The 18,423-nt window shown below is 39.5% G+C and overlaps 2 protein-coding genes across 4 annotated transcripts in view; both read left to right on the top strand.

Annotated features, from left to right (window-relative positions):
- The window catches only part of LOC102294204 (cGMP-dependent protein kinase 1), a 99,118-nt gene extending 85,132 nt beyond the window's left edge, over positions 1–13,986 (top strand). Inside the window, exons 6-16 of one of the 3 annotated variants that reach the window (XM_014337058.2) lie at positions 58–123; positions 3,000–3,074; positions 7,418–7,514; positions 7,616–7,755; positions 8,836–8,925; positions 9,138–9,279; positions 9,742–9,905; positions 10,126–10,248; positions 10,337–10,399; positions 10,484–10,550; positions 10,643–13,986. In XM_014337058.2, coding sequence (XP_014192544.1) covers positions 58–123; positions 3,000–3,074; positions 7,418–7,514; positions 7,616–7,755; positions 8,836–8,925; positions 9,138–9,279; positions 9,742–9,905; positions 10,126–10,248; positions 10,337–10,399; positions 10,484–10,550; positions 10,643–10,741 — 1,126 coding nt within the window. In that variant the 3' untranslated portion in view covers positions 10,742–13,986. The remainder of the gene's footprint in view (positions 1–57; positions 124–2,999; positions 3,075–7,417; positions 7,515–7,615; positions 7,756–8,835; positions 8,926–9,137; positions 9,280–9,741; positions 9,906–10,125; positions 10,249–10,336; positions 10,400–10,483; positions 10,551–10,642) is intronic. The other 2 variants (XM_005914111.2, XM_005914109.3) reach the window with 2 other exon arrangements.
- A 1,253-nt stretch (positions 13,987–15,239) lies between these two features.
- Positions 15,240–17,233, top strand: LOC102293702 (dickkopf-related protein 1). Its single transcript, XM_005914108.3, has 4 exons — positions 15,240–15,659; positions 15,788–15,932; positions 16,115–16,249; positions 16,376–17,233. Exons 1-4 carry the CDS (start codon positions 15,444–15,446, stop codon positions 16,639–16,641), a joined length of 762 nt encoding a protein of 253 aa, XP_005914170.1. The 5' UTR covers positions 15,240–15,443; the 3' UTR covers positions 16,642–17,233.
- Positions 17,234–18,423: the final 1,190 nt, after the last annotated feature.

The raw sequence follows: 18,423 nt of genomic DNA, 5'->3' as shown, positions 1-18,423 counted from the left end.
ATCAAAGTTTTAGTTTTGAAGTTGTGCCTGATTGTGTTGCGTGTTCATTTTCTCCAGGGAGGACATCAGGACAGCCAGTGTCATTGCTGCGGGCGCAGTCACCTGTCTAGTCATCGATCGAGAGTGAGTATCAATAAAATCAATCCTCAAGGGAACTAGTGACTTTTCTACACCGTCTGTACTCATTTACATAAAAAAAATGGAAGCAGCAATGAAACAAACCTACAAATTTTGATTTTGCTGAAACATCAATCTGAGGCCACTTCTCCTCATTTGTGCGTGACCACGGCAGACATACGCTTGATTTAGACCAGTGGTTCTTAACCTGGGTTCGATCGAACCCTAGGGGTTCGGTGAGTCGGTCTCAGGGGTTCGGCAGAGCCTCCGCCATGGCTCATTTTGTGCACCAGTAAAAAAATCACATTTTATTTTCAGTAAAGAGGGGTTCAGTGAATGCGCATATGAAGCTGGTGGGGTTCGGTACCTCCAACAAGGTTAAGAACCACTGATTTAGACTTTAGATTGCAATGAATCTTTGCAGTGCCAATGACGTAACCGTAAGCGGCTGACATCGTCATCAGCATTTATGGTTGTGTTTCTGGTGCATTATGCACAATTTAATAAATTTGAGAAAGAGGTTCTGTATTGGGTCATGACTCAAGTTAATTGGCGTATCAACCTTTACAAGTGGCCACGGCACATTTAGTTGGCGTTTGGCTCAAAACATCAAGGCTTTCCAAAATTCAATAAATTCAATAAATGTGTAAAAAGGTCCTATACTAGGTCATGATTCAGCCTAATTGGTATCTCTTTTATATTTTAGAGCTTAAAAGGTGGATTTAAACGACAAACATTAAATTATACATTTACAAACTTTAATATATTCAGAGGGTGTGCTGTTGCAGCCATATTTGGTTTGGTATGACCAGTTTATGTTAGCTGGTGTTACATAATGCAAGCATTTGTATTCTGTAATACAAATGTTATTGCTTAAGATTGCTAACTTCATGAGTCTTCCTTTCTTGTTTTATTGCATTACACTGCAATCCAAAATGTACGATTTTAGTCTCTACAGGCACTGCATGTCAGCCGATGTTAAATAGTTCTGCTCTACATTAAATTTTAGAGATGATAAAAGTTACAAAAATGTAATCACGCCATCATCTAAGCCTGTTCAGTTTCTATGTTCAGGGCTCAGCTTGATTGTCATGTAAATATTTTCCACACACAGAACAAAGAAATTAACTTATTTGCATTTGCTTTGTTCAGTTATGCTGGAAAATCAGGTGTAACGTGTCCAGAATCCAAGAATTTAAATATATGCTAGATGCAGGAATGACTAACAGCTGCTATTTTCTCCACTGATTTTTACCTAATCACCCCACAGCACAACTATGTTTGTCTGAGCTCAAACATTTGCTATTTTCCCCCAGTTGCAATAATGCAATTTGACATTTAATTACAGTGTTTATAATGTTTAATAATAAGATTAAGCTATTGTATATCTGAAAAAGTTCATAACCGCTTACTTTGTAAGGAAACAGCCTGTCTAGTAGCATCGCTGTCTCTTGCATTAAAAAGAGACAGGCTGTGTGGGGAGAGGAAATGGTATCAGCTTTCCAAGGGGCTCCCTGTTGCCTTAGGGAACACAGCAGGCACAAATGGGCCATCCTCAAAGCTAGCAGAGGGGATAGTGAGTGAGTCATCCAGTGCAGGTGATTACTGCTGCCTTTCATGCAAGCAGCTAATGCTGCCACGGCCCACAAAAGTGGTTCAGTGTGTGCGTTTGTGTCCCTCAATCAGGCTAGTTTTGGTGCAGAATATTTGTTTTTGAATCTTTTGGTATTCTGTGCCCTTCTGTTTATTTTCTTGACAGCCGTGCATGTGTGGCGCTTAGAAATCAAACAGTGTACACGCTAAGAGGTAAAATAAGGATAATTACAGGAGCCGTGGGAAAGCGAGAGAGAATAAAAAAAGAAGCAGCAGGGATTTACTGGCTCAGTCCAATAGACACTGTAAGCAGCAAAAAATTTAGAGAAAAGCTCAGCTCAGAAACAGCCCTAGCTAGCAGGCATTATGGTCTCAACAGGAGAAAACACCAGATGCAGTGCATCTTCTAGCTGACAGCTTGATGAGCCCTGCTTGAAAAGTGTCAGCTAGTTGTTCTTCCAGGATGTTTGGAATCGTTATTTTGCATAGAAACCCATACTTCAGGGAGAAATGAGGCGAAATACGGGAGTTATTTTTCATGTACCAAACCTCTCAAGAAATTTGGAGGATTTTATTTCAGCAAGTTATTATGCTGTGAAGCTTATTGTTCTGTAGATCCATCTAATATGCTCTAACTTATTCTTTAACTTTCAGAATTTGCACTTTTCTTCTTATCATAATTAGAAATACAGAGGAATAAAAATATGTTGTTACTCTGCTTCTATCACCTAAATCACATAACGGATTTATTTAGTACTGAAAAAGATATAAAATATTGTCATGGGAGGAGTTTTACCTTGCATAATATCAAATGATTTCTTTATCACTCAACACAGTGCATTTTAAATTTTTAATTTATTCTCTAAATATTCATGCAAAGCGTCTACTTTTGTCTCAAAAATCTCTCTCACCCACCATCTGCTATCACACTGTTTTACACCTCTTTGGGGTAGATGTGTCTTCTCATCTGTCTCCTCGTCTGCGATTTTTAGAGGCTTGTCTCTAAAAGCAGACTGATGAATATTTAATACTAACTGGGAGTGTGTATGGCAGATTGGTCATACTGTGTGCCAGCTTCTTATACAGATATAAGGTGCTTTGTTCCCTGTAACATAAGCTAACAGTAACAGATTCATATATTCTCATAGAACGAATCAGAATATATGTATCTTTGTTCCTTACATTTATGCTCTGTTACTTAGACCTGCATTGTCTGTAGATTTTCAAGCAAAACAGTGTCAAAAATTCTTCACCAGGTGCTGTTTTAACTGTTACTGTCTGTGTTTCAGTTCATTCAAGCACCTGATTGGGAGTTTGGAGGATGTATCCAGCAAAGGCCATGAGGATGCTGATGCCAAAGCCAAGTAAGACAAAGAAAAAATCATTTATACTCAATGTGACTGCCTAGCGCCTGCAGTGTTTTGCAAAGAGACATGCTGGCCAGCTGTTAATGCTTCATGCCGTTACTTCTGTTATATAATAATGCAACACTCTGTGGGGAAACAGAAAGCATGCGCTATAACCTTCACCTCTATTTCTGGAGGAATTAATATGTACTTTATCTTCACTATGGGAATAAGAGAATGGCTCTATAGAAGGCACTTTGGCATTGAGGTGGGAATCTAGAGGTTCTTTTAGCCATCTCTTGGCATAATCTGATACCCCACTGATTCAGCGCTATGTTGAGAGTCAAGGTGAGTAGAAACAAGAACCCAGTAATGACAGTTTACAGGGAGCCAGAGAGCAGGAACAGCTTATCCCATATGTAGATAGATTTAGAGAGACAGAGAGAACAAGAGGGTGACAAAACAGACTAGACGTCTGCCCGGTGCTGTGGATTTCTAGCTGAGAGTGCCAGTGATCTTTTGCAAGTCAGTGGCATGTTGTCAGCAGAGCAGTCAAGAGCAAAACATACCACCAGGGTTGGAAAGAGGCAACAAGAAACCGATGGGTATAACAGGGGGCGTATAGTGCCCTACCTCTGGCTTTCGGCCCTGGCCAGATCTACTTTATGGCTCCACTGATGATTGTTTGGCCTGCCAGTAGATCTATGATAATATGATAACATAATATCCAGTGGCTGTCAGCATGAAATGATGATCAACAAAATATTGTTGTGTTGTATTAGCAGAAGCCTTGGTTTTACGATCGAAGCCTTTACAATGACCCACCATGAAGGGTACAGCATCTTGTGTGGCAAAATAAAAAGATAGGAGAGAATTACAGTGTTCTACATTATCATTCTATCACCTAGATAAGGTACCCGAGTTAATTAGGTCTATGTCACACAGTGCGACTTGCAGACAGCTTAAAAGATTCCTTAAGCAAGTTAGATTTTATGCAAAGGAGTAACAAGTTGTACTTTTGCATGACAAATGTTTATAACTTTATCATCGAGCCAGAACTTTAACTCAAATTAGACCCACTCACCTTCTCTGCTCTCTCAAATCTGTCTCATCACCCTGATTAGGGCAGCTTTCCCTGCTGCGTGCTGTGTTGTCTCTTGCTGGCACTCCCCACTCAGCAGAGCACGTTTGCTTCTTGTTGAGGAAAGCCTGAGTCAGGATCCCTCTGAGATGGAAACTGTCTCTAATTGGTCACAGTGGATAAGCATATTTCAGTAGTGCTGTTGCTGTACAGGAAATTATAGCTGCTCTCTGCGGGGCTGACAGGTCTTTTCTTCAAATACTAGCTCCCTCTCACATGCTACTGTATATGCACACATTGTTTTTGATCAAGGCCTTGTTTCTCTGACAAGGAGATGCTACATTCTGCACACTGCTACTGCATTCATAAAAACTTTTATGTATTCTGAGGTGAGGGGAGAATTTAAAGATAAGACAAAGTAAAAGAAAAAAGCTGATTTTCTCCAGCGATGCAGACTTAACAGAAAATGTCTTATAGAGAAATCTGAAATTATGTTGCCTGTATATCCCGAAGCTTTATGTTTACCCTTTATTTTTAAAGGAATAAAATCATCTAAAAATAATCTTCTGCTTCTTGTCGTTAAAATTATATTCGTCATTTAAATGCACCAGTTTTATTCCCCACTCTTTGCGATTAAAATGTTCTAATTGCCCTTTCAAGCAGCTATTTTCACTTACCTTTAATCAGCAATTTGGGCCCTTCTGGTGAAAAAACCCTGAATAACTAAAAATCTATGAGAAAATATGACCCACTATGACTCAGTGGGTCCTGTGTCTTTTGGGAGTGTAGATATTCAATAAACAGGAATCACCCATAAATAAAAGTGACATTTAAGTCTGGTTTAAGGTCAGAAGTGCTTTCTTCTTCTCTTTCTGCTCCCCTGAGTCAGTCTGATGAAGAAGAACTAGGGCAAAGTAAATGAGGATAATCGTACACACACTCCCACACAAATACTGACACACACTTTAGACACACGGGGATTGCATCATTTTTATGACCTCATTCGTTCAGTGATACAGATTATCACCCACTGGGGTGCTACTTGACCTGCATAGGAACACTTTGTAATGCTGAGCTTGTAATGGATTTTCATGTTAGCAGTTATAAGTAACATCTTATTGCAACCTCATAATGCATATGCTGTCCAGGAAACTGTGTCAGATGCTGCTAAGCTCTCTGTGTTCACTTTTATTCAAGGTCAGGGTTTAGACATCTATTTAAGGTGGATGTATGGTTTCAGTCTCACTGGATCTTCTCTCTGGTATCATATTCCAGTTTCCGGCATATCATGGCTCAGTTATAGCGACAGACGAGTGTAGTTTTCTGCTTATCTGAAAAAACTGTATTGTGTGTCGCTGCTTTAGTGAATATCTCCACCATTCATTGATTCCTACAGAGACTGTGTGTCCTTGATTGAGACATTGTGTTTTGCCTGTGACAAAATTATTCATTACATTGCAAAGTAGCTTAATGGTTTTGTATTGTTACCCGCTTGAAGAAATGTTCATCATCTGTAGATAATAGAAGAGACATTTATTCTTTCATTGCTTATCTAATAGAAAAGGGGCTCGTTTTGTGCTTCGGCTGTGAATAGCACAGTTTTTGTTCGTCAGCGCTTTGATACTGACTCCTTATAATGAAGCAACACTGCCATCTGCTGGTTGTATGTTTCTATTACTAGTCAACCGTTTTAGCAAGTGTAAAATTCTAAAGTGTAAAATTATATCCTTACTCTCATTTCTTCTATATCTTGACAGAATTTGCAAAACACTCCTTAATTTAATTAACTGCACCCAGACACATCCTAGTTTGTCATATTTGATGCGTGCAGTTTTTTGTGGGTTTTTGAGATGTCTATATCATCAGAGTGATCCCCCCCACCTGAAAAACCTAAATAAATTGTACATTTTTAAGCAATTTTTCAAAAAGCCAGATAAAAAAGCAACTACAATACAAATTAAAATTCATATGCTGAAATTAAAATGTAATAATTTTTCAAACAAATTTGTCAGATGGTTCAATAAACTCTTTAATTTTGAAAAATTTGTAATTTTCCTGCAATTATTTTCTATTTCAGGCTTTAAAGGGTTAACAATACTGCACCACACACACTAAACATGTAATCTTGGTTACTTGTCTCCTTTTCTTAAGCAGCACTTATTTTAGGATTTGGAGTGTTTTCTGGGCCTGCATCCAGGTCAGGGTCGGGGAGAAAAGATGAAAGGATAACCTGCAAATCTCCCATGATAGTGATAGTGTATACATATACACAAATAAACCATGAGTGTCCTGGTAACCTGATGTGTTTCTGAGAAACATCGTGCTCAGTAACCTGCCAACACGTGCCACCAAAGTGTCCACTGCTGCGTAGCTTAGGGAAAAGGTTTCCAGTGTAACTGATCTGAAACAAGTACAGTTAGGTTGGTTTTTTAACACTTGGAATAGCCAGATAAGCTAGAATGGCATAAAGCAAACATAATTTGACATTTTACTGATTGCATTCAAACCTGGAACAGTTTTTTCTGAAAGTGTTTAACCTACATTTTTGTAAATAATCTTAATCCCTGCAGCTCTGTGAAAGAAGGCTGCTGACTTATCTAAACACGTCTTCTGTGGAGGTGTTTTTTGATAAGACGCTGTCTACATAAACATACAGCTGAAATATTTTTTAGAGAGAAGAGGCCTGACGTCGAGGCGCTAGTCTGTTATGAGTGACCCAGAAAGGCCTATCCAGGCTTGGATCTGTCCTAAGCCCACTGATCCAGAAACTGAGCTGATGAAACTCTGTCTGGATCAAACAATAACCAAAGAAGACACGGGGCATCTGGGGATAAGGGGTGGACACGTGGAAACAATCTCTACTGCCAGCATGCTGGCATGTTGTGGAGTTCAGTGGCAGAGCCAAGGCATGTCTTCTGAGCCAACTGAGTAGTGAGTAGCCTGTGTCACGGATGTCCCATCTTTGTTCTTTCCTATAAAGAATGGGGACACGCTGGGGACAGTTAGTCTGTGATCAAAGAGAGGTCAAAGTAATTTGCCAGAAGACTAAACTCAAAAACATCCTGTTCATGTGCTCATATTTATACTCCACATCCTCAACAACATCCTTGATAGATTACTATGAGTTAAATCCTCTAAGATTTGCAAACAAATGAGCTCAAGGAGAGACGGATATTTTGTCTCAGGTTGTTGAAAGTGGATTATGTTTTCTTTCATCCTTCATCTCATCTCTAATCCTGTTCCCCTTCATTCTTTCCTCCCCTTTTTCCTGGCCCCACAGGTATGAAGCAGAGAATGCGTTTTTCTTCAATCTAAACCTAGCTGACTTTAACATCATCGACACTCTGGGGGTTGGTGGCTTTGGACGCGTTGAGCTGGTATGAAGCGCTGCAGTGTGACATTAACATCAGTATTCTGGACTTGTCTGACAAGCTGCACACGTTGCTATTTGAATCTCTCTCTTTCCCTATCACTGCAGGTTCAGCTCAAGAGTGATGAGAACAAAACATTTGCCATGAAAATCCTCAAGAAGCGGCACATCGTCGACACGAGACAGCAAGAGCACATTCGCTCAGAAAAGCTCATCATGCAAGAGGCCCACTCGGACTTCATTGTTAGGTAGCTTCTTAACATTAGCTTCCTTCAAATGCTCAATAAAGTTTGCTTATCTTACTAAATGTTTAATTCTGGTGATCAAAGTAAGAGTTATTAAACATGACATTCCCTATTAAGACTTATTTAATGAACGTGGCCACAAAAAGAGCCTGTCATCATCGCGGCTTTCTCATTTTGGCTTGGTTTGTATGTAATATGGCGTGGCTTAACAATAATAAAGAACTGCCTGAACAAGAATAAAGATGGGTGATACAAGCATCAGCAGGCTAACAAAACACAGCTGCAGCAGTAGTTAGGAGATTTAGGGAAACTGTGCTACCAATAACAGATGGTTCAATAGTCACCCTTGAATAATGAGGGCACGCACAATTTGCTTTCTATTAAGTACTTCTGACTTGGCACAGAGACTATCTGTGGAAGTGTTTCAGAAGTCATTTTTCTGATGATGTGGCACAAGACTGCACAGTTAAAACATGAAAAGGAGCATGACAAACACTGGCAGGGCAATCTTTAGTTGGATGAAATACATTTATTTATGCCAATTTCGGTCCAGCTTCATTGGTGTGCTTGTGGCCAGGAGCACCCTGGTACTGGCTATAAAACATGAAGGTGGGAGAGCGCTGATAAGGCGATACAAACAGTTCAGGAAGGTTTTAATAGAGACGAATGCTAATTTGTGTGCTGGAATACTGAATGACAAGATAACTCACAGGCTTGAGATGCGTGGCCCGAGAGACGTTTAGCAACATGACAATTTAAAAAACACTTTGTTTGGAGAGGTTTGTCCCCTCACTTGAATCCAATTAAACACTGTGGGAGTGTTTTGCTGTTCACCGTTTATTGTGGTTTACTAAAATTATTTATGTATATTTTAACAAACGGTTTAAATACTGAATTATATCAAAGGAAATCCCTGGCCAACAACAGACTGCTTTATTTCAGTATTATCATGTGTTCAAAATAGATTATAGGATTTTTGGTTAAGAAGATGAATTCATTGCTTTTTTTTTCTGCCAAATAATAATTGTGTGGTTATGAATTTTACAGCAGTTTGTCATAACAAACACTTCTGTGTGTTTTCAGACTGTACAGAACCTTCAAGGACAGCAAATACCTCTACATGTTGATGGAAGCATGTTTAGGCGGAGAACTGTGGACCATTCTTAGAGATCGGTAAACTCATAAAGGATTAATGTCACACACACACACAATTATATGGCAAAGAAAGGTGTGGCAGTTAAGTTAATTCTGGTAAAATGATATTTGAGTCCCGCTTTGACCAACATATCTAGTGATTTTATAGCTACATTATAGGAAGTGTATCACATTTTACTATTTGATGTAAGTTACAATTTTCATCTTCTTTTGTCCTGCTGTGTTTACAGGGGTTCATTTGAGGACTCGACCACCAGGTTTTACACAGCCTGTGTAGTTGAGGCTTTTGCTTACCTGCATTCCAAAGGCATTATCTACAGAGACCTTAAACCAGAGAACCTTATATTGGACCACAGGGGTTATGCCAAACTGGTAAGAGATCAACATGGAAACACAGAAACCTCTAACTTGGATGTTTGTGTGTTTTTGAGAGATGATGCAAGAAAAGACAAATGCCATCTTTCTCTGATGTATGTGAAATGTCAAAAATCATTTTGAATACTGCCACACAATGGCTTTAAATACAAGAGTAATCACAGTGTGAAGAGAAGTATAACTAAGGCTATGCTAGGTTTTGTTTTTTGAGGTACACCAACATTCCCTTTTCTCATCGTGGAGAAACCAGCTTGTCTCTTTTGGCAGAGCAGCCAGCAGCTACTCAACTCAGCTCCAAACCCACCAATGCCACTATTTCCACCATTTTCATTCCACCATTAGTATGCATAAGAGTGAACATGATCTGATAGGAACCAAAATACCACGAGAAGGATTTTAAGTCAAATTTTTCTTTGCCTGATTATTACAATCTGACAACAAAACCGTTGTTTTCTTTAGGTGGACTTTGGCTTTGCCAAGAAGATTGGGTTTGGGAAGAAAACGTGGACCTTCTGTGGGACACCAGAGTATGTAGCACCAGAGATCATTCTGAACAAGGGCCACGACATCTCAGCTGACTACTGGTCTCTAGGAATCCTTATGTTTGAGCTCTTAACTGGCAGGTACTCACAGGCCCGGGCTTGTCCTTAACAAACTTGTTTATGAAGTTTTTGCGGTAATACGTGCAAAACTTTTTGGAAATGTTGAGTCACCTGGTGAAAATTAAAATGTGTCAGCTCATTGCACAATTTATACAGAACAGTTTGATGGTAGCTGATTACATAATTGTCCACACTTAAGCACGTTTTACTTCAAAGTAATATGTTGGCCTCTGTTGTGTAGTCCTCCATTCTCTGGCCCTGATCCTATGAAAACCTACAACATCATCTTGAGAGGAATCGACATGATTGAGTTTCCAAAGAAAATTACCAAAAATGCTGCCAACCTAATCAAAAAGCTATGCAGGTAAGTGTTTGTGCCTGTAGACATTTATACATAGTAATTCATTTAAGTGGTCTGCGTGCTGAATCATACATTATTTTTTCTACTTCAGGGATAATCCTTCTGAAAGACTGGGAAACTTGAAAAACGGTGTCAAAGACATCCAAAAGCACAAGTGAGAAAACGCATTACTCAGTCCAGACATTTGTATTAATTTGCTCGCTGCACAATGATGAAGTAATGCTATTTTTTCTTTTAGATGGTTTGAGGGCTTTAACTGGGAAGGTTTGAAGAAGGGGACACTGACACCACCTATTATCCCTAATGTAAGTGCACGCTGTGCCCGTTTTGTTTTGTTTTATAGCCACTCAGTTGTTGCTTATTCTTTATGTGAAAGATTATTTTGTGTTTCTACCAGGTCACATCAGCAGTTGACACAAGTAATTTTGACAGCTTCCCAGAGGACAATGAAGACCCACCTCCTGATGACAACTCCGGCTGGGACGTTGATTTTTGAAGTCCTCCTCTTCTCTTGAAACCAGAAGAAACTCTTCTTTTGTTGGCTTTTAATGGTTTGGAGGTCATTAATGGAGGACATGGCTGTGTTGTAAAAAACAAAACTGCATTAAAAATGAAAGAGAAGATATGGAAAAGAAGATTAATAGTTGGATGGCAAACCCTCTGGGTCACCGATATGCCTTTATTTCACTGTGGCTCTGGATCAAGCATTTATAATGGGACTGCTGTAGCACTTCTCCGGTGTTGTTTTACACTTGGGTCTAAAAGGCAAAGAAAGTGCAGGGATACAAACACACACATACACACACAAATACAACAGAGGCTGATAACGGAGCCAGGTTTTCCCATGTATCATGAAGAGATGCTTAGTGGATGGATGAATGTTTTAAAGTTTGTCGAAGTTTTGCTTCGACAACTAGAAAAAGGAACTATATGTTGACAACCGCTCAAAAGAGGAAGGGGATGGTTATTGGTTTTTCTTTTTTTATAGATTCATTTTTCCGCTATAGTTAGTGAAATATTTGGTGGACTCTGGGAGGGGATATGATGATACTGCAGTTGGTCCCTGGTTATCAACATGCAGCTGCTTTCTGCAATCTGTAATGCTTTGTAGACATCTACACACTACAGATGGCAAGTGCAACTGGTACCAAGTGCTCACGACTAATCTGAATGTCACAGATTTTTCTTCTTATTGAAAAAACACAATATGAATGGTACATAGTATTTGAATTTACGAGATCTATTGTCACACATGAACGTTACCGGGCTGAAATCAAATACTTAGTACAATTTATGTGAGATTAATCTACCTTGAAAAGCACAAACACAGTGCATTCAGTGGAAAGAGATGTGACTCTTAAAGTGCCCTCCTTAAAATTTTAATGAATCACACACCGGCACACGTGAAATGTCAGCTAGTATTTCCATGAAGCAATGTGTCCTTATGCACTTAAGACCATTAACTGAGAAAATCCACAGTTATAGCTCATTTTAAGCTTAAGTCGAGGTCACACTTTTCTGTTCTATAATAGGCTTTAAAAAAAATCATGCATACGAATGCTTCTCTGCCTACATCCATCTTCAGTTTGTTTTTCAGTCACTTCTTGAATCCACCCAAACCGGATGTCCTCTCCTGTATAGTACTGACATAACTGTGAACATGGTTTTGATGTCTTTGGTGCTGTTGATAAATTATAATAAGCGATGTTGAGATGACAGTACTGGTTCTTTGTTTTTGTATTGTGATTTCTTTTGTGCTTGATTACTTTGTAACGTACTTGACAGCATTCTTTAGAGAAAATTGGAGACTTGTATAAATTTGTGAACTTGATCGATGATTTATCACTTGTGGTATTGTCGAGGTTTTTAAACAGGTTTCACCAGTTTGAGTTCAGCCATGAAAAAAAAATCATCCTTCTGTTTATTTGGAACTCAGATTTACCACATTTGCATTATCATAAGACTATCTTGACTTAACATAATCGTGTGGGAATCTTGACGTGTCTCCTAGAGGCAAAAAGAAGCTAAATAAATAAGGTTATATTTTGTGAAATCTCAACTTTGATCACCATGATCTCTCGCCCAGCTCGTCACCTCTTGCGTCCAAAAATCAGAACATGAAGTCAAAAGGAATGTAAGTGCCTTAAGTCAATGGCATACAAAATTTACATCACAAGACCTTTTCGATGCTGCATGAACACATATACACCTCAAAAACGTATGTGTCCTCTTAGATGGCTGCTTTTCATCCTTTCTTATATCTAATAAATACATTAATCACCACAAAGAATTTCTAGTCATTTGATGGCTGACAAAATATATGAAATAAATTTCCTGCTTACGCCTTTGATTTATGTCACGGGAACATTTAAAATGATTAAAAGCTATCCTACCTGATATAGCTGCAATGACATGCTTTTCTCCACATATCTAATGTGATCCTTTGAAGTCAATCACTACTGGCCTGATACAAAACACCAGTGAGCATTAACCATGGCTCAGAAAGACCATCCATCACTTGTTTCAGTCAGTAAATTTGAGCTTTTAGAGACGGCAAGAATGATTTGCAGTTATGAATATTTTGCCAATACAAATATGGAAATATTTTTATCACTGTTGACAGTCTTTGACAGAATGTCAGCATTAATCATATCTCATCACGATTCAAATTCTCTTTTCACTGTTTGGCTCAAAAGCTCAAGTCACATTTCACCCCACTAGCAGGAGAAGTTTGCCTTTCAAAAGCTTTCTTATCCGTTGTAGTTTACGGTCATTGTTTGCTTGTGTCTAGGCAGCAAATCTATGTGGCAAAGCTTGAAGAAACAGTTAAAATTCATCCTTTTGATGATATTAAACATGTATTGCAAAGCCTTTCTAGGCAGAAAGTTCTGAAGGCAAAATTCTCCTATGTGCATTCACCCCAGGAAGCCAAACATACATATTATATGAATCTATTGATGGAGAACTAAACACAAGAAGAAATCTTAATTCTAAACCATAAGTGTTTTACTGTGTCGGGGGAGGGTGGGGCGGTATGTTTTCACAAAGCCTTATGTATGTCATATCTTACCAAACCACTGGTTTTCAGTTTTTATTGACTGCCTTCTGCAAAGTTACCTGATATTTGCCTTGTGTTGTTATTTTTCTGCTGTAAGTTATTTTGCAGAGTGCCACGTGTACGATTTTTAAAATTATAGAGTAAAAACAATACTTTTGAGTCGTGTGTGCTGTGTTCTTTCAAACTTGTGCTGTGCAGAGTTCGCTGTAGTTGCCACAAGGGGGAGCTAATGGTAAGACTAAAACGTCCCTTCACGCAAGTGCCTCAGCCTCATGTGAACCGCTTAAAGTTCCCAGATATCTAATAATCACTCCAAGAGTTTAATGTCATCCACTTAGTGGTAAGTGCGGATGATTCAGCTTTTCTGGCCTCCGTGTTGTTCGCACAACAAATCTGTTTGGGGCACAGGGAAATGGCTTCAGCCATAACAACAGGGTGACACTTCTGTGAGATCAAAGGGGATCAAAGTGCATCAAAGGAGCTCACCTTACCAGTACTGACATTCAGTAAAGTGGAGATAAAAGCTCTACTTCAAAAGATATGCAGCAATTCAAATGCGCAAAGTGCTAGTGTGTTTGTCAGGTGTCTATGGCGCATCGCTTATTCTTCTACATACGCAGACACGTTCTCACACTCAAACTTCGGATAAAGGCTCCGTGACCAGCAGATGACGTCCAAGTGCTAACATATCTACAAGGAGAAACTTAAGTTCTTGTTTTTTATCACGCACTTCAGCATCTGAAGGGAGCTCTTCTTGCACAGCGAAAACTGACTGTTCACACACAGAGTGCAAAAAGTTTTGAAATCAGTGTCACTAAAGGTTTAAGGTGAATAAATAAATCATAAGAGCTCACGTCTCTCAGGAAAGGGACGAGAGATAACAACTTAAGGACAAACACGGAGACAAGTCTACTGCGACGTGGGGTTATCAGCAGATTCACGTGGAAAAACAACATTGAGACTTAATTTGAATATTCTCAAATACATTTCTCCTTCTAGAAGTGGTGGAGCCTAAAGGTCAAAGAGCAGGGTAGATCAGAGTCCCCTTTAATCTCAAAGTGCCAGTCAACCCTGAAAGGCCTCTCCACGGAAGTCCATTAATTCGGCAAAGTTTTCACACCCCTTAATGGTCTGCATATCCTACACATTGATGTCCGCAACTGGTGTAATCAAGCACACGTTGGGGGATAATTGCCCCCTTTGCAATCAGAGGGATCAAATGAAGTAGTTAATCGACTTAAGTAACTTCAATCGCTGTATTCACACAGCCAAAGGGCAGCCAAAGGATGTCATAGAAACTGGAATAAGCAAACGGCTTCTACAAAGATGCGCAGGTAAGTTGTCAACAGAAATACAGGCCTATCAGACATATAAATCAAAATCAGTCAGCAAATCAAATGTGCTACACATTCAGAAAAACGTCATTGTTTTTATTTTCTAAAAGTATACCTATAATAGTTTGAAAAATATACTACCCGCCTATTTTGATAACTTCACAGTAATTGCGAAAATTAAAATAAGTGATCAATAAAATGGAGAAAAAAACTCTTCCCGATGTGTGATTTATGTGTTTAAAATATATTTTTTTATTTTGTCAAATGTTGTTGAGTGATTGTTTAAACAAAGAGTGATGAATTTATGAGTAATATTTTTAAAACACATCGAAAAAATATTAAAGAAAACATTATTTGTCATCTGTATTTTTTATGTTTTTATTTATTTATTTTATACTGACTGGATAGAGTAAGTACTGACTGGTGGTGGTGGGGTTATTTCCCGTGTACGACACTGTGTGATGGGTATTCAGACAGACTTTGCAGGTCATTATCATCACAAACACTGAAACGTTGTCCTGTGCAGGGAGCAGAGATGGCCATTTCCGTACAGTGGGTCTCTGTTTGAAATTCCACCCCTCCGCCTTTGTAGTGCACAGCGAGGGGCGGGAAGACAAACAGGTCCACATGTATAAAGAGAGATCACCCCAGGACTGCGAGTCAGGAGACCTCCAAACATCGTTCCGAAACTCTCTGGAAACTTTAGGATTCTGGATTCAAGGCCGTTTTGGACTTTGTCACTCTTCTTCTCAAAACAAAAGGAACATTCTTATCGTGTGTTTGCCGGAGAATTTAAGAAAGGAATCATGAAGATGCCTTCAGTCCGCGGCTTCTTGGCTGTGTATCTCACGCTGTTTGGATACCTTGGGGACGTTTACGCGGGCACAGTCCTGACGAACTCCAACGCGATCAAAAACCTGCCCGGCGCCCCGATTGTTAAAGATACCGATAGTGTCAGTCCGAGTCCTCGAACATCACCTTCTGGTAGCATGGGACACAAATTACCCGCAGACACCTTGCAGGTAATTAACTCAGCCGTGCGTAAAAGTCAAGTCTGTGCAACACAATAGTGATTCGCTTATATACGTTGTCACAGAAATCATAGCAATATACTTCCTGAAATAATACTTTTGTTTTTAATCAAATATAGACCTCAAATGTTTGCACGGATGATGAAGAGTGCGGAGGTGAGGAATTCTGCAACGATGCTCGAGGCGTCTGCCTACCCTGCCGTAAGAACCGAAAGCGTTGCGCAAGGGACTCGATGTGCTGTGCAGGAAACCGCTGCAGCAACGGTGAGCTCATTTCAAATCAGTAATGACTTTTGGTTTTCTTTTAGTCATCTTGTATCTGTATTTTTGTTTTTAATTTCACTTTTTACTTATTATTTATATCTTAATTAACTAAGGGCTTTTTTCTGTAGTGTTAATTGCAAACCCTTAATGCAGTTGTTTATTTTCCTCTTTTACCTTTTCAGGTGTTTGCCAGGCAAATGACTTAGATGTCGCAGATGTAGCCCTCACAACTGGCTGGCACACACACAACAGTACCATGGAGCATCGAGCCAAGAAGCCTCCCACTGCCCATAGCAACCAGCCTCATGCTGTCAAAGGTAAGTGTGCTGTTAAAAATCACTGGTCTTATCTGTTGGGTTCAAGTAGCAGCAGTAGGAAGTTTTCAGGGAGGTCTGTTCCATGTAACATATTTTCACTTTGTTCTCTCCCCCCCTCATCTTCAGGCCAAGAGGGGGATGCCTGCCTGAGATCTGCAGACTGCTCCGAGGGTCTTTGCTGTGCCAGACACTTCTGGTCTCGCATTTGTAAGCCTGTTCTGACAGAGGGCCAGGTGTGTACGCGCCACCGCAGGAAAGGCAACCATGGCTTGGAGCTGTTCCAGCGTTGTGACTGCGGCGAAGGGCTGGCCTGCCGACCAGAGAAAGGAGAGCGAGATCACACTGTCAGCAGGACTGCAGCCCGGAACCTACACACCTGTCAGAGACGCTGACATGAACGAGTGGACGCACACAGAAAGAGAAACCTGCACATTCACACGCCCAGCAAAACCCACAACTCAGTCACAGACACTGACAAACACTTGCATACACAAGAGATGCTGACACACACGCACACACACATGCACACAGACACCTAAGACTTTCTTTCCTGCCAAAGTTGTTGACACAAACACATCAGCCGAAAGGGTAGACATGATTCCTGGAAAAGTGATACACCCAGAGGGATACAAGAGTGCAAGATGGACTGAATCAATTCCCTTTCAGCAGATGAGGAGTCGGAAGTTAGGAAGTGACATTTCAGAAGTATTAGGAAGATCAATGCATGTCATTGGTAATGGCAGAACTGTTTTGTTTCTCTTTTTATGGAACTTCATGCCACGGTTATTGCAGTAAATTACTGTATTGTACATATTTCCCTGGATGTGGCACTTAAATGAGCTATTACATTCTGTCAACACCAGTATTATAAAGACATGGTGCTGCATGTATTGTAAATGTGTTATATATAAAGTTTTATAAGAAATGTTATCTATTGAAAATTTGAATATATTTGTTTTATTAAATGTCACGTGATAATCTTAACGCAGTCTTTATACTCCTCTTTTTTATATTTGAATCTACTGCAGTAAAAAAAAGGGGGGGGGGAGGCTTTATGTAGGATTTGTAGAGGTTTCTTGCAAAAGTGAAAAAATAAATGATTTAGTCTTCATATAGTAGCTGGTACACAGAAAAGTAACAACTGTCCCCTTCTGAAAAGCAAAAGTTGTTTGAAGGATGTCTGCGGTGCTTAACCTGGCCCAGAATCACTAAACACAGTTGTTACAGGAAGAAATACACAGACCCAAAAAGACTTACAACAAACATACAACTGTAATGAGTTACTACTGGAGCCTCAACACGTCAGGTCCTGCTGTGAAAGCAGAGAATGGTCAATCAAGGCTATATCATCAGATGAAGGCAACCCACCATATCAAATGATGCCTACAAAGAGGTAATAACTAAGTATCTGTGTCCTGACGAATGTGTTTGCCACCTACACCTTTGGTGTTGGCTAGTTTCTAATTATGATGCTCCTGCCTTCATGTGCAGCAGAGCAGATAGCTGGCTATCCAAGTTAAAGCCTTTAATTATTTCATCTTACTCAATCTACACAAGGCTTCATGAAATGAGGTGCACCACAGCACTTTTTCTGTGATGCAACAACAACAAAAAAAGTTCTCAGTCTCTCCAATTGCACAGCACACCCCATTTCCTGGCTGTTGCGCAATAGATGTGCTCTAATATGTAGGCTATGAATCCACTCAAATACACCTTGGTACCTGTAATTAGACATGTTTAGATTAGAAGATGGTGAGGAAATTACTATACTTTTTGTTTGATTCTCTTGTCAGATCAAAAGACGCACAAGACACTCTTGATATCTGACCGAGCCAGATAACCTCTTCATCTGTTTACATCCACAGACATTAGCTTGAAGTTTGTCCAAAGAAGACAAGGTGAGGTTTACTCTGGCTGTCATTGAAGATTAGTGGTGGAAAAACAAAACCATGGGCTCAAATCTTGCACTAAGGTATTTGTGTGGCTCGCTCTAGTTATTTACTTTAATTTTAATTTAGATTTACCTCAACCTTTTGGAAAACAGTTTTTTATGTATTTAAAAAAACATCAGAAAACACAAGAAAGCTCTCATTTTGATGGAAATTAATAATAGTAAGATAGTATAACAGAGCCAGAAGCCACTTTCCCAGCATAACGAGAACAGTGTTTATAAT

This window comes from Haplochromis burtoni, unplaced genomic scaffold (genome assembly GCF_018398535.1).
Source record: "Haplochromis burtoni strain Fernald_Lab_line unplaced genomic scaffold, NCSU_Asbu1 Contig_7, whole genome shotgun sequence".
NCBI classification, from domain to species: Eukaryota; Metazoa; Chordata; class Actinopteri; order Cichliformes; family Cichlidae; genus Haplochromis; species Haplochromis burtoni.
Note: the sequence above shows the minus strand (reverse complement) of the source record. Positions and strands in the feature narration are given on the sequence as shown.